Raw genomic sequence first — 16,020 nt, forward strand, 5'->3', positions numbered from 1 at the left:
ATAAAATGTACACATTGCAACTATAGCTCCACTTATCTTATTACAAATTATTGTCTTTACTAATAGTTCTTCACCCACCATATTCTATTGAAGAATTCTAAAACATCCACACCACTTTCCCCTTCTCTCTCTCTCTCTCTCTCTACTCTTCCTCCTTTTTTAATAAGGGAGGCTTAACAGTGCATGCAGCCCTCCAGCGCAGAGTTCATTAATGCAAGCAATTTATCAAAAGGACCACACTGTCGACCATTGACATTTAATATTGAATTATAATAGCATAATGACAATAATAACCTTAGTACTGTACAGGTGTCCATTATGGCACCTGTACAGTAGAGTAGTTCAAATCCGTTCATATCGTTCAACCTCGCTATGTCAGTCATAAATATGCAAGACACGATTTAGTTTCCAAAATTTTCAAAATACATACGTGTTTATATATTGAAACTAATCAGTACCCCGTAAGCCAGTACTCTGGTACACTTATGTCTACCAGAGTGTGTTGAAATCTTTCACCACACGCCACATTGACTGAGCCGTGTAAACCTTAAATAAGACCACAGCTTTCTCGTACACAACTGCCCACTCCTCTCGTTCCCATTTCTCTAAATTTGGGTTGGACTGTTTCCTCTGCACTCTTGGTGTCGCATTGCAATGGTTATCCTGACAATAGCATTACATGCCGATTACGTTCATCCTGCTAATCCGGCGGTGCAAAGGTGGCACAGGTGATAAGGAGAGCCAGCTCCTCTGCTCAAATGCTTTATTACACAATGACTGTGTTGCTACCCCGGTGACTCTAGTTGAAGAGGGTGTTTCAATCTTGGATGCAACATGGCTGTTACTCCATTAGGGAGTGCCAGCTTTTTGTGTTTCTGTGCACACAAGTCGGCAGCTGAGCTGCTTTGTAGAATTAAAACTACGTTGAAACCTGATCCACTAGCTGCACCTCTAAATTGTTGGTGAAAGACGGCTCGGGTAATGACCTGCCAAACAAAAGCAGGCTCAAGTTTCCGCCGGTATTACTGTGTGGAGTCAGCAGTAAAAAACAAAGTCTGTGTTTACATGATGTATGTGATTGGGGGTGTGATGAAATAGTTACACCCATCCACGCATTCTTGCTTTGGGCATTGCCTTCTTTGTAGACCCATGGGAGGGGCTATTTCAGGCTGCTAGGAGACATTTCAGGCACACATGCAAGCACACCTCTTCTTGTGCTCGATATATCCACTTCTGACCTTGAGATATTGGTGCAGTTCTGTCTTGCTTATGTATGTATTTTCTCCCAGTCCGTAGAGAACTGTGAAAAAGGATCGGTCAGCGAATATCATATTTTAATTACATAAATGTAGATTAATGTGGCTTTGTCATGTGCATATTGTATAATTGCATAATTCAAAACAATGCTTTTGAAACTGGAATTTATGAGACACAATTTAAAATGCAAATTGGTGTGAATCCTTCTTGTTTTATTTACTTTAGTATTTAACTATTGGCACCGGTGTTGAAGCATGTTGCGTCACTGTCACTACTGTATATCTTATGCTGAGAAAGTTGTGATTTCATATACATTTTATATAACAACAGTCATGCAGGTGGAACTATGAAGTTTGTTTAATTTGGGGTTATTTGTTTTCTGGTTTAAAAGTTTTTTTTACTCATGAAAAGAGAATTAAATAGAGTCCAATGGTACTCATTCTTGTTGTAGCTCACATCATGATCCAACCACTCAGGTATTGAGGTCATTATGCGTTATTATACTTTGCATAGCTTCTTTTTATGGAGCTGATTACACCGATTTAACATAGTAAATCATGCAAAACCTCCCATATCTTACATGACTTGATGGAATCTTTTCACCATAGCGCAGCCTCTCTGGCTTTGCACAGGCACATTATCATGTTACAGCTACAGCATTACACTGTAAAGGTTTATGTAAAACAGGGCCTGGTAGTATTTGGCAACACAGAGAGATTGGTTTGGAGAATCAATGCAGCCTCAAGGACATGTCCGTGCCTGTGAATTTGCATTTAAATTGCGTTGGCCACACAGCTCGGTGCGCCGCACCTGAAGAAGTACAGCAGGAAGTGGAGCAATGAGCATTTCACAAGCAAACAGAAGACCAACACAAACAACAAAACGAGCAGATCTCCTTTTCCTTGAGCCATGATATGAAGGCATGTCATCGTATTAATCATACAGTAGAAGTTACTTTAGAGGTTTGCTCTTGTATATCAGCTACTAAAGATTTTCTGTATGCAATGATGTCTGGTTCCTCCCTTTACCAATACAGGTTGGGCAGGCGGTACTCGTTGAAGGGCAAGGGTCAAAGATTAAGGAGCAAATGTTACATTCCACTTTGGGGCGTCTCCTAGACATTCATTGACTTAAAGTACCCATTAGCACTGTTACCTCTGCAGTGGTTGAATGATTGGAGAGAACGCAAAATGCATTATGCTAGACTGATTCCCCTCAGTTTTCTGCCATTCAAACCGAAATAATGGTTGTACATTGCATCCGGAAAGTATGCAGCGCTTCACTTTTTCCACATTTTGTTATGTTACAGCCTTATTCCAAAATGGATTGAATTCATTATTTTTCCCTCAACATTCTACACACAACAATCCATAAAGAACGAAAACATAACATGTACATACGTATTCACAGCCTTTGCTCAATACTTTGTTGAAGCACCTTTGGCAGCAATTACAGCCTCAAGTCTTCTTGGGTATGATTCCACAAGCGTGGCACATCTATTTCTGGGCAGTTTCTCCCATTCCTCTTTGCATGACCTCTCAAGTTCCATCAGGTTGGATGGGGAGCGTCGGTGCACAGCCATTTTCAGATCTCTCCAGAGATGTTCAATCGGGTTCAGGTCAGGGCTCTGGCTGAGCCACTCAAGGACATTCACAGAGTTGTGCCGAAGCCACTCCTTTGTTATCTTGGCTGTGTGCTTTGGGTCGTTGTCCTGTTGGAGGATGAACCGTCGCCCCAGTCTGAGGTCCAGAGCGCTTCGGAGCATGTTTTCATCGAGGATGTCTCTGTACATTGCTGCATTCATCTTTCCCTCAATCCTGACCAGTCTCCCAGTTCCTCCCGCTGAAAAACATCCCCACAGCATGATGCTGCCACCACCATGCTTCACTCTAGGGATGGTATTGGCCTGGTGATGAGCAGCGCCTGGTTTCCTCCAGACATGACGCTTGGCATTTAGGCCAAAGAGTTCAATCTTTGCTTCATCAGACCAGAGAATTTTGTTTCTCATGGTGAGAGTCCTCCAGGGGCTTTTTTGCAAATCCCAGGCGGGCTGTCATGTGCTTTTTTACTGAGGAGTGGCTTCCGTCTGGCCACTTCTACCTGTGGCTGTGTGCCTGATTTGTGGAGTGCTGCAGAGATGGTTGTCCTTCTGGAAGGTTCTCCTCTCTTAATAGAACAACACTGGAGCTCTGTCAGAGTGACCATCGGGTTCCTGGTCACCTCCCTGACTAAGGCCCTTCTCCCCCAATCGCTCAGTCTGGCTGGGCGGCCAACTCTAGGAAGAGTCCTAGTGTTCCAAACTTCTTCCATTTCCGGATGATGGAGACCACTGTGCTCATTGGGACTTTCAATGCTGCAGAAATCTTTCTGTACCCTTCGCCAGATCTGTGCCTTGATACAATTCTGTCTCGGAGGTCTACAGAGAATTCCTTGGACTTCATTGCTTGGTTTATGCTCAGATATGCACTGTCAACTGTGAGACCTTATATAGACAGGTGTGTGCCTTTCTCAATCATGTCCAATCAACTGAATTTAGCACAGGTGGACTCCAATCAAGTTGTAGAAACATCTGAAGGATGATCAGTGGAAACAGGAAGCACCTCAGCTAAATTTTGAGTGTCATGGCAAAGGCTGTGAATACTTATGTACATGTTATGTTTTTGTTCTTTATTTTTAACAGATTTGCAAAAATTTGCAAAAAACAGTTTTCACTTAAAATCACAACAAAATGTGGAAAAAGTGAAGCGCTGTGAATACTTTCCGGATGCACTGTGCATCAGGAAGTAACCTGTGTCGTTTAAAAGTCACTGAAGATCATTGCAGTTCGATGTGAACCCGTACAGACTGCTCTTTTGGGACATCGTCTCAAGGAAGGATAAACCAATATTAGACGTCTGGCAAAATGTTACTTAACACTTTCAGATGTTATATTGTCTATGTCTTTCAAGAGTGTTAAAAGTGAACGCTTTAATGCTTCAGAGTTTCAGCTTCTCCTTTTTTAAAATAATAATCCCAGTATTATTCTAGTTGGGATTTAAAAAAAAAAGGTTAACTGAAAAAAGCAAATACTGACGTGTTTTAATTTCCTATTTATTTTACCACTGGGGGGGGGGCAGCTGTGCACGTGGTGCCTAATCGTGAGGGGAGGTCCCATAACTGTTGGACCCACCTCGTTTATCTTGCAGTATTCTCCCTCTGACAGCCTGCTAATGGCGACAGTAGGCACAGTGTCCAAATGGAACCACTGTGTTTGATATCATGGTGACCTGGATACAGGTAAATCACACTTTTAGTCATTGACATTTTTAAACATGCCACATGCATCCTTTGTGATCGTTTTTATTTTTTTTGACAAATGCCAACCACACCATCGTGACCTGTGATGACGCGGAAAGAAAATCGCAATGCAACCGCCACACGCTCGTCTTCTGAACCAGTGGCGTTTTCCTTTTTGCATACTGGTGCAAACACACTGGGCATGTGTACGACACCGTAGTCCAGCCCCGCGAACCCGCCCACCACCACCACCACCCCCCCCCCTCCCTCCGTCCCGCCCTCTTCCCCTTCGGTGCGTCTCGGTCCGCCCGCAGCAGTCTCCTTCCCCGGCGAGCTTTCACTACAGAGATGGCTGCGAAAGTGTGCAGATCGGTGCTGCTGTTGTCCCGGAGCAGCGGAGCGGTGGCCGGCAGCCTCCCCGCACTAGTTGCCTCTTCGCAGCGGCACCACCAGCACATAAGACCGGTAAGTCCCAGGACGCCGGGAAGCGGGGGTGGGGGAGAAGAGGTGTAGGACCGGGCGGGCGGGCTGGACCGGAGAGAGATAGAGATAGAGAGAGAGAGAGACATAGAGAGGACGCGGCTGGGCTGGCTAAGGAAGTAAAGCTAACTAGCCTCAATAATTGCCCGTTTCGTGTCGGAAGGTGAGACACTTTGCGTGAGTCACGGGGAAAGAGTGTCGCGTGGCTGTTTGAATCCACAGTGGGACGACGAGAGCTTTCACGCGGGCGATGCAGTTCTTTTCTCTTTATTTATTTATTTTCTTTTCTTTTTTCCTCTCAAGCCCATCAACACCCCCACTGGCGCTGCCCCGCCGCGTACTGTAACCCACCCGCACCCCCCCCGCCGCCTCCCCAACTTCCATATTAATACGTGTGTGTGTAGTTCCGGCCGGCGGCGGTTCGTCTCTGCGGGGCGCGGGCTTGTTTCTGCAGCAGCCGGGGTGCGATCGGCCCGGTGAAGGCGACGGGTGTCTGGTTCGCGTGCTCGTCGCCTCGTCGAGGCTGCAGCTTACGGGACGGTTCGGTTCCGCTGATCTGCTCCTCCTGCGTGAGCTTGCGGGGTTCTGGGGGGTTTTTGGTCGTGCGGCGGCAGAAACGCGTACGGAGGAGAAATAAAAGAGGAGAGTGATGGAGATCGTCCCCGTTTATTCATGCACTCAATCACATAGGAGACTTTTGCAGAAACATAGAAGCCCACACACTGGGGATGATGTCAGACTCTCGAGCCGGCCTGCTGTTTTTCACCCCCCCCCCCCCCCCCCCTCCAACGGGGGTGTTTCCCGATTCAGCGGGGAGATCCTGGGTTTTCCTGCAGAACCGCGCAGGTCGCCAGGCCTTAGCAAATACTCACAATAACCAAGCCATAGAGGTGTTGACAACAACAAAAGAGTGGTTGCACATATGGTTCCTGTGACCTATGCTGCCTCAAAGTGTGAGCCTTCATGGCAGCAGCTGCCTGAGAAGGAGGAGGATGGACTTGGAAATACCCAAGAATGAGGAAGTCACATGACAGACCGTCCCTTTTTAAATTAAACCAGGCTGCCCTATACCTGTTGTCCAGGCCAGCCTGCAGGTTGTCAGAATAGACTCACTCGGTCCCCATGCCCACTCCGTCCCCTGGTGAACCATTAAGATCGAACACATTTACCCCCCACGGAGAAGTGATATTCTCCCCTCTCCCACCACACGTCGGCCTATTCAAGCCGGGTGAGTTGCGGCCCGCGGGGTCTCTGCAGAGTTGTCCCCGATTCATTTTAGTTTTTATTTCAGACGGCACAGATGGTAGTTTTGTTTGCCTGTCATATTGTGTCTTTTTTCTCCCCCCTCGAAGCGTCGCTGCGGCGGCTCCCCCCGCGGGCCTGTCGCTGTGTGACAGGCCCGCTTCTCCGTTCGTCGGCCTTCACCGCCGAAGAGTGGGAACACTAGTGTCTGTAAAGCTGCAGGAAGGGGAGGGGGGGGGGGTGCAGGTACTTAGGAGCTTCCAATAAGCAGGTAGTGTCCGTTAGCGAGACGCGTGCGTGTCTGCAGCTTTAGTTTTGAGATGTGAGCCGACAGAAACGTCTCCGGCTGCCGCTTCAGTGACCCCGATGCAGCAGAGATGGGTCGACTCTGCGGGGATGCAAAGCACGTTCAACCCGCCCCAGATCACTAAGGAGTCGGCTGTCGCTGCTGTCTTGAAGTGTGGCAGGAGAGTCGAGTCATTGCGAATCAGCGGGGCTTGTAAAGGCTCAATAACTCAGAGGGTGAAGTTGGCTTTTCAATAGTGCGAGCAGGCTGCGTCAATAATCGCGTGTGTTGCGTCTCAAATATAGGTTGAGCAAATAACAACCAAAACAATGTTTTTATTATGTGAAGTCGTTTTTTTAGGCAACTTGTTCATTAAAGCTGAGCAGTTGGAGGCCAGGGGGGGTCGAGGCCCGCTCCCGGTTTTTAATCCAATCAGTGTAGGAGTAAACTAATTTATCCCTGCTGCCTTCACAGGCTCACTAAGGACCGTATCCCGATTGGTGTGATAAGAGAGTGGCTGTCAGCTTGTGGCGGTTGTCTGTGAGAATGGAGATAAGATGGTCTAACGATTGATAAACCTGCTCACGCGGGCGGTGTTATGCACCTGTAATTAGGGCTGTCATGATATGAAATGTTTTTTTGTGCGATTATTGGCGCCGCGGGGCTTTCGACCTTTTTATATGTAAAATGAATATCGCAGCACCAAAAAGTATTGGACGCGTGTGTGCGATATGTTGCGACAGGCCTACGTGTTCATACGTGTGCATATCGTATGGAAGACTTAACCGTTTTCACAGGAAAAGGTGAATGAATTGTTTCACTGGCTGTTTGGTATCTGACGGGCGTATGAGCCTCTGCTGTGTGAAAAGCTGTGAGTTCTAAAGCCTGATTGGCTGTTTACGATAATGACCGCAGATCTTATCATTTCATGTCTGGTTCCTTTTCATTGGAAGGAACCCTTAGTAATCATTGGTGAGCGCAGCTGCACTGTTCCATCTTCTCAATCATGTTGAATTGCTTTCTCTACACGGGAGGAAATTTTAATTGGCGTGATCGCCTTTCCTGCCGGGTTTGATGCAGTCCAGCTGGAGTGAGACGATGGGATTTCAGTGAGTCGAGGCCCAATTCGCAAAATGATCGACTCACTGGATTTGACATTCTGGCCGTAGGCCACGCTCCTCTTTCTGGTCTCTATTTACATGGTAACATTTTCCAACTTCTATAATATAAACTGGTTTGGTTAAAAGTGACACATGTACCAACTGTAAAGTATTAATGAGCTGGTTTATGAAGTGTTTTTTCTTTTTTTATCTTGTGGTAAAAGGCATGAAAAAACACATCTTCTAAAATCTTTTTGCCAGTTTCACATTTATCACCCACCAACAACTAAGTGGCTCAGTCCGCTAGCGACTGCCCCCTTTGTTTGAATTAGGGGCAGATAGAGAGCTGCAGAGCAATGGACAGGAACCAGAAGAGAGACTACCTGGATCTCGTATATCAAGCCTGGGGTATTTGACCAATTTCCAGATTCAGAACGACAGCCTTTCCCCTTGATGTGTTTGCCCTTCTGGAGGACTTGAGGGGCCAGTAGAATCTGTAATTTGTCAAACGCTGTCAGGAGCTTGTGTTTTATTTTCCCGGGGAAGGGTCTCCCATGAAGTGAGGCCATGCTGCTCCAGCATCAGGTCCTTTTTGTGTTTTGTTATTAAAGCGGTTTGCTCTCATTTGTTTGCGCGTGGGCAGCGGCAAGGTGGACTCATGCAGAAATGAATCCTTTGTTCATCATCACAAGTCTGATGTGTGACCCACCATCCTTGTTAATACAAATGGAAATAAATCAGTGGTGAGATCATTTTGTGTGGAAATCTTATACTTGCAAAATATAACGGTGACTAAATGTTTTAAAAATGAACATTTACTATAGTTTTTGATAATGGTCCTGGAACAACTTTGCTTGTACATTTTAAGAAAACAACCTCCATACAGGGTGCAAACATTTTATATTCAATACAATCGCACAGAACGACAAGTGTCGTCTCCACTGTACAGCGGCGAAATTCTGTCTGCATTAGCTGTGCTTCTGACGGAGAACCTGTCAGCTAGAGCACCAGCCGCAGTCCTTTCCCGGGTCGCCGCGGTCCGGCTGTTATATGGCTGACCTGGCAGGGAAATGGGAGTGGTGCATTTGTTCTGCTGCACCCAGTTTGACAGTTTTTCTATCATCTTTCTTACTGTTGCCAATGCAATTAGGTTGCCATGGCTGAGAGATGGCTGAGCACTCAGCGTTGACTCTTTTGACTTCCATCTTTTCAGGTGATTCGTAGGTGAACGGGGGGGAAGATGCCTTTGCCGCTTGCCTGTCTAAGATCTGCTGCATATCCAGACATAAGCTGTGTTTTCCCCCGATGCGTTCTTCTTCTAATTTCCCCTGTGCTCTCCGAGTCCATCACGTTGCAACACCTGCTCGGCCTGCTCACCAGCTGTTTGCCCCGCAGTCAAAAGGAACATTCCTGGAATGGGAATATATATAAAATAATATTCCAAGATTAGTATTTTATATGTATTTAATTTTATTCAACAACCCTGGCTCCTGCAATTCCGGATCACATTCCACATCTGGAACTTGCAGGTATTTGTAGAGTTTCTGTAGCATTGTCAATGGATGAGACTATTGTGATGGACAAAGTCCTCATTAGTGCTGCGGAAGGGATTTCACCCTTGACGTGGCAAGTGACTGGTGAGCTTCTGCTGTTGGCGTCTACTAATTAGCTGCTTCCCATGTTTCTGAGTGGCGCAGCGTCTCTCTGCACTCTGAAAAGGACATTAAACTAGGCTCCCTGTGTAACGTGATGATGGATGGAGACACCGCTTGGTTGCCCCCCTCTCGTATCTGGGATGTTGCGGCGGCGTCCTCTGCCAGCGGGGCAGGGGAGTAGTACCTGAAGGCCATTAGAAGCCATTGGGTAGAAGATCGGGCTCATTATTGTGATGGCGAAACTAATCCGCCGCAATACTGGGTCCAAATGAGTGAGTGCAAACCGGACAGGCAGATGTGGTTTGTATGAAGGTCTGCTCGTCCGAGATGATCTGTGGTCCTGCTGTCCGTTCTATGTGGGTCAGTGGGTCCAGAGTTTTGCGGTGCCGAGTATTTCACGCGGCCATATGGTTTTCCTTTTTGCAGTTTACATACTGCATGTGGGCTTCAATGGAATTGGAAGGCATGTTTTATTCATTTATTGTATCGTGACATCTAGTTTGCATAAAGCCTTGGTCAGAAATTACACAGGCCAAATAATTAGGACATGAACAGCAGGGAGGCCAGAGAACCTTAAAAGAAAGATGACCCTGAGTTCCAAACAACAGCTTTGTGAGGATGGTGATATATTACCAGAGAAAACTTTCGTTTTTTCCACACTTCTTCTTGTAGGAGTTGTACCTCTACCAGCTCCTGTCAACGTGCTGAAACAAAAGAAAATGTCTCCTTGTTCATTTCAGCAAAAAATGGGACAAGAAGCATTTGCTTCCCTTCACAGAACATCGCTCTGCAAAATATCAAGATTCTCCAATGCGCTTCTTATTAGTGAGAGGGGGTTGTACTCTAGGTAGGTATTGATCATTTATACCCGTGTTTATTAAAGTTGATGATGAATTAATAGAAGAGTAGGCCGGATGCTGGAGTGCAGGGACACACACACAGTGGCTTGTGCTGGTTTAATGTCTGAAATGTGTCAAAGCTGCAGATATGAATTATTGGGGAAAGCCAATACATTGAGTAAAGTCACTGGAAGACGTTGGTGATTTAAATGACTGTAAGAACCCAAGCTGATGATTGAGGCCTCTCATATTAGCCCCATTACAGAGCTGTATTTAACAAACCCATAATCTTCTCTCCCACTTATCTACATTGTGCTGCTTTATTAAATTGAAAACAATTAGAGTATGGAATCTGTTCCTAAAATGACAGTACGATTTTTCACTGTTTGCAGCAGGGATGCAACGATCTGACTATTAGGGTCCCGATGCAGAAAGTGATGCCTGTATTTTTAGGTATTAGCTGGTACCGACTCAGATACCAGTGTTTACTTGATAACCTGTGTGCCTCACTGTGACTTGGGTCCTTCTTTGTTACGTGAAAACTGCTTTCTTAACAACAACTAAGAAATAAATACACAGATATGAATTCATTTAATTCAGGAATACAATTCATGTGTAATATTTAGTCAAAAAAATAGTCAAAACTTGATTCAAAACCGTGGTATATGTTGTATATTCTGTAAATATATGCAGAGTTGACAGGCTCTTTTCATTGCCCTTTAGCAGTATTTTTGCATCCCTACCATAAAGTGTAAAACCATCCTATTGGGGCGGTGCAGCCAGAGGACAAACACGACGTTAAGAAAGAAGCAACTAGCTCTGCTGTCAACAGAGAGACGGTAACATTATGAATGAATGACTGTTGTTTGGCTGATGGAGTAATGACTGTGTTGCTGTCGAGGGGAATGCTGGGATTGTGTCATGTGAGGATTCCCTCGGCTCCCTCTCATCTCTTTCACCGGGCTGCTTCTCATTACAGCCTCCCCATCTCACCGCCAGCGCAACCGCCAAGGATCATCGTATCCGTGGAACTATAGAGCCCACGGCTTGGAAAATTAGATTTTTATCCTGGGGGTGAATACCCTGTTCTATATTGGTAGGTGTGTAGGTAAAAACTAAAAGGTTGATTGAGTGTTCGTTTTTTTTTTTTTACTTGGTAGAACTGCTGTGAATAGCTGTGAATATCAGCAGCGTTTTGATCCACGGCCAGCGTTTTCTCAAAGGATACAGCTAATGAGATCTATCATGATGACAAAGCAGGAGCATTTAGGATCCCTGACAACGCATTTGAGATATAATTACTCTGTAAATTATTGGTGCATGTAGTTTGGTCACTCATGTGGAGGAATAAGTAATGCATTGCTCCGCATTCAACAACATTTGTTACGTCATGTTAAAGTTTGACCAAAATAGCAGACAAACCTCTCTAGGCAAATACAGTGCGCAAATAACCTAAAGGGTCACTTTTAAAGGGAAAATCTTTCTTAAACTTAAACACGGGCAAAGAAGTTCGTAAGCAGTGCTTATGTCTATGCTGGAACGGCGTGCTGGGTTAGTTGAAGAGGGCTTTTCAAATTAGTTTTACCTTTTTAGATCCGCTGATTTGAGATTACGGGCCGGTGTCTCCACGGATAAAGCTGGTTGATCTCTGGGGACCGATGAGCCCGCTCCGCCGGAGGAGAATCTGCATGCGCGTCAGACTTCATCTGTGTGGATTAACATAGTGGTGTTGGTTTTACCAGCGCGGTGAGGACTTGGCTGGTCATGGTTAAACAGGATGTATGGAGGGCCGTGACGTGATCCTTGCGTTGTGGTCATCGTGGCTGTCGGGAGACGTGTCAGTGGCTACTAGGAAACGATCGAGAATGACCATCAAGCTGTTATGGCCGGTAGACAATAATACTAATGTTGCGTGTATCACCGTGGCATTAAAATGGTTGCTGATTGCGCCTATCGGCTTGCATACCTTCGGTCAGGAGAATTCTGCTCGCTCATAACAGAAAACAGGTGGAGGGGTCTTTTGAAACGTGAAATATCTGTTTTTCCCGGTAGGCAAAGCGAAATAAGTGGTTGCCTGGCAGCTGCTCAGAGACGACATGTGGTCTGAAAGGTCATGACAGGAAATAGGATGTCTGCCAGGCACAAGCAACGTAGCATGCCGGCGTGAAACGCGCTGTGATCTCCATTTTGAGCCTCCGGGCGCTTTGAGTTTTTTTTTTTGCTGACTCAGAGAACTCTTCCCATATGTTGTCCCGCTTCGCTTCTTCCAAAGCGCCTTTTGAAATGAGACGGCCCGAGTGACGCCGGTGCCAACCTCGCTACGCCAGCAGAAGGAAGGTGAGACCGATCAGACTCCGAGCGCACGCAGGGAGTCGAAAGACATGCAGAAAGCGAGACGCTCTTTTTCGGCCTGGCGCCAACTTTGTTTGCTCTGTAATTATCCAGGTTGTTGCGATGCCACGGCAGACCAGAGCACTGGGGGGGATTCACCATGGAGAAAACAAACAAATATGCTCATCTCCTGCAAACAACGGACTCAAAGCTCAAAGCGTCCTATTGTGTTTTTGTAATGATTAGCTGGACAAGCCAAACAATTTTGGCATGCATGTTTTTTGCAGCTCTGCAGGTGGAAATTCTAAAGGGTTCCTCTTGATAGGGGGCCCCTCTATTCTGAATACTTAAATGCTAGTTTTAAATGAATCAAGGGTCTGAGCATTGAGCCGAGTCTCTTTTAATTAACTCCTATATCAGTAGTGGGTCAGTGGCCTCAGACAAACGTGGAATAAGCAGGCCTGTTTCAGTGAGCTCATCTGAGGCTGTGCGTGGTGGTGATGGGGGATACGGCTGCCTTCTGCTGCAGCCGCACTTTCATAGTATTCAATGTTTCTGTGTGGACTATAGATATTGAACTGATAATCCTACTGGATAAGCCAGGCCTGGGATATAAATCTGTATATATGTATTAACTTGAACTTGAAAATAGTTCAAGTTTTCACTGACTTACTGAGTGGTCTGTCCTCAGATACCTTCACAGAACAGGTCAACATCATGAGAGAAATGACCCATAGCCTCATTCAGTGTCCATATCAGCCATGCAGTGCATCTGATTTTAGTAAGTTCACTCACTGCTGATGATGTCAAGTTGAGATAATACAGAGATGCTGCCTCATTATCAAATGTACAGAAAAAAACTTTTAAAAGTGTATTCTATGTATCACAAATATATGGTAATCTCTTGTTGCAAGAGATAACATCTTTTCTCTGCACATTTCACCTCTGGGAAGCAGGGCAGTAAGTAAATTGCTTGTGTAAATAGCTTTGCTCCTGCTATCTCTTTTTGACGAGGTGATTGACATCCTGACATGGAAGATTAGCAAATCGTTAAATTTAAAAAAGAAGTTAAATATCTCTACTCACGGCGGTGTCACAGCATCCATTTTGAGGGACATATTCAGAAACAATAACTGCAGGCGAACTACAAATATGATGTTTGATTTAAAATGATGTCGACTCGTGGTCTCAACACATTGAGTGTTTGTTGATGAAAGACTACAGTCATAATTGTTGTTCTCGGCCATTGAGTTGCCGCCACGCTTGCTGGAGCTCCTCTCCAGGTAATAAGCATGACACTCATGTAGGCTCATGCTAATGAGGGTTATCAGTGTGATCGGTGAGGATTCTTTCCCCTCGAGCACTGACAGTGTTTGTTTTTTTGAGCCGTATCTGTACCTATCCGTATCAGACCTGGAATGAGAAATATATCTATATTTATTTGTTTTCCATGTGCTTTTGCACGCACACACTTTCCTTACTCCCTTTTCCTAACTAATTAATCGCACATTTGGGAATACATTAAAAGGTTGTTGTTTTTTGGACACCGTGGTGGTCCTCTGCAGGGTAGATGTTGAGAACTTGAGAGGGAAGTAGCTTAGCCTAGCGGCTAACTTAGCCTAGCGGTGCGTAAAGCGATTCGTTTGCCACTCACACCCTTTTTGATTGACACACTCAACTCTGCGCAGTCGTCTGCTGTCTGTCGCGCCTCGGTTTGTTTTACTTCCAACGCAAAACGCTTTCTCCGTCTTCACTTACTCTCTCTCCGACCTAACTGACTGCAGCTAGCGGCGGTTTCATTTCCAGGGGTCAACTTTGTTTACATCCGGAACACCGTAAAACAAACAAACTTGCGTCAACTGCGTTAAAATATTCCATCGCATTAATCTCTGCCACATTAATCGCATGGATTAACGCGTTAATGTTGACCACCCAAAAAAACCCCTGCGGGTTTTTTCCTCCTCGTTCCACACAGTGAGGTCAAAATGCGGCGTGCCCCGGGGGGGGGGGGGGGGCTGCTGCCGGCTGTCTTCCCGGTGCTGCCGGCTGGCATCGGACGTGTGCGTGACCTGCGTGACCTGCAGGCCTTGCATCAGCTTGAAATGCACACACCCGTTCTTCACAACTCCACGCACATCAAACCTGCTTTCTCCTGCGAGAGCCTGGGGATTGTTTGTCAGTTGTTTTGTTTGGGCGCCTTTTGATTTGAAAGACGAGCTCTTTGGCGACACAACTAGACATTTCCATTCTCACTATACGGTTACTCATCCTGTGCCAGCCGCCTGGTGCCCCACCGTTCTATAAATAGGAGATGGTGGAGAGAAGACTTTGTTGGAAAAATTCATTTCCATGGAGACCGTTTTCTCTGACGGCTGTGCGATCAGAGGGCCAAAAAGTATGTATTTACATTCATTATTTTAAGGGCAGTGTTGCCGTAGACGTGTAGGAAAAGTCAAATTACAGCAAATGTTTGTTCCTTTTCTTCCAGTTGCAGAATCCAGAGTCTACAACAAATACTGTAACAGCAATACTGAAATGATATGAAAGAGGCCGCGGCAAACATTTGTTTGTGAAATTGACGTCTTTCTTATTGGAACCACGCGGAAGCCACACGCACACAGATTGAAAAGTTTTTTTCTCCAAGAGGCTTTTAACTACCCTGGAATCTCATGACCCACCGGCAGCCTGCGCGCGTCACGTGTCCCTCTATAACTCCATTAGGTTGTTCTTAAAATGGACAAATGGCCACGTGTCCAGCATGTGGCAGCTATATTAAACCTTTTGAATATTTTCACTTCAGCTGTTACTTCTGCTAATGGTGGAATCTGAGTGGTCTCCGGGTTATTGATCTGGGTGGGGCTTTTTGTCGTCATATATACATATATATGTATTAATAAAAGGTGCTCTTTCCACTGTGCAAATGAAAAGCTGGTACACTTCTCTCTGACCCAGTTATTTGTGCCTCCACGCTGTTTCGCCCGCTGCATTGCCCGCCTGCACCGCGGCCTCATAATAAATGTCTCTTCTGCGGAGGGAAGACAATTATCCGCTTGTCATAGAAAGGTCAACGTCTGACTTATTCTGCTGTGCAACCGCTGCACGGAAATCCAGTGCTCATCATTCAGCCAGACCGTCACCGGGTATTCGCCCCGGTGTGGTTTCCCCAGCCGAGCATTGAGGAGGCAGAACGACTTCAACTCGCGCCGCCAGAGCCGTTATCAACCCCGGTCCTGAGGGGAACCCTGGGGAAATCCCAACCTGGACACGAAGAGGATGGAGGGAGAAACAAGCAAGGGGGGAACCAGGGGAAGGGTGGGAGAGTAGGTTAGAATCCACTCCTTTTTTGACAGGTGAACAATTACAGGTTTATGTTTTCTTTGTTTGCTGTCTCGTGAATCCATATATTTTACCCCGCGATAGGGCCACATGAGAGAGTAGGTGAGAGCAGGTGTGAAGAGATGTAGATATACAGGTTTCTGGAGCCGAAAGCCCCGCTGCTGCTGTTGCCTGGGTAACACTTTGCCCACTGAAAAGGTCCTTTTCAGAGTTTTGAA

The 16,020-nt window shown here is 45.9% G+C and overlaps 1 protein-coding gene across 1 annotated transcript in view; it reads left to right on the forward strand.

Annotated features, from left to right (window-relative positions):
* The first annotated feature begins 4,803 nt into the window (after window positions 1–4,803).
* Window positions 4,804–16,020, forward strand: part of mcu (mitochondrial calcium uniporter) — a 37,930-nt gene continuing 26,713 nt past the window's right edge. The window contains exon 1 of the mRNA XM_040179050.2: window positions 4,804–4,998. Coding sequence (XP_040034984.1) covers window positions 4,882–4,998 — 117 coding nt within the window. The 5' untranslated portion in view covers window positions 4,804–4,881. The remainder of the gene's footprint in view (window positions 4,999–16,020) is intronic.

The sequence above is a fragment of the Gasterosteus aculeatus genome, chromosome 6 (genome assembly GCF_964276395.1).
Source record: "Gasterosteus aculeatus chromosome 6, fGasAcu3.hap1.1, whole genome shotgun sequence".
Classification (NCBI taxonomy): Eukaryota; Metazoa; Chordata; class Actinopteri; order Perciformes; family Gasterosteidae; genus Gasterosteus; species Gasterosteus aculeatus.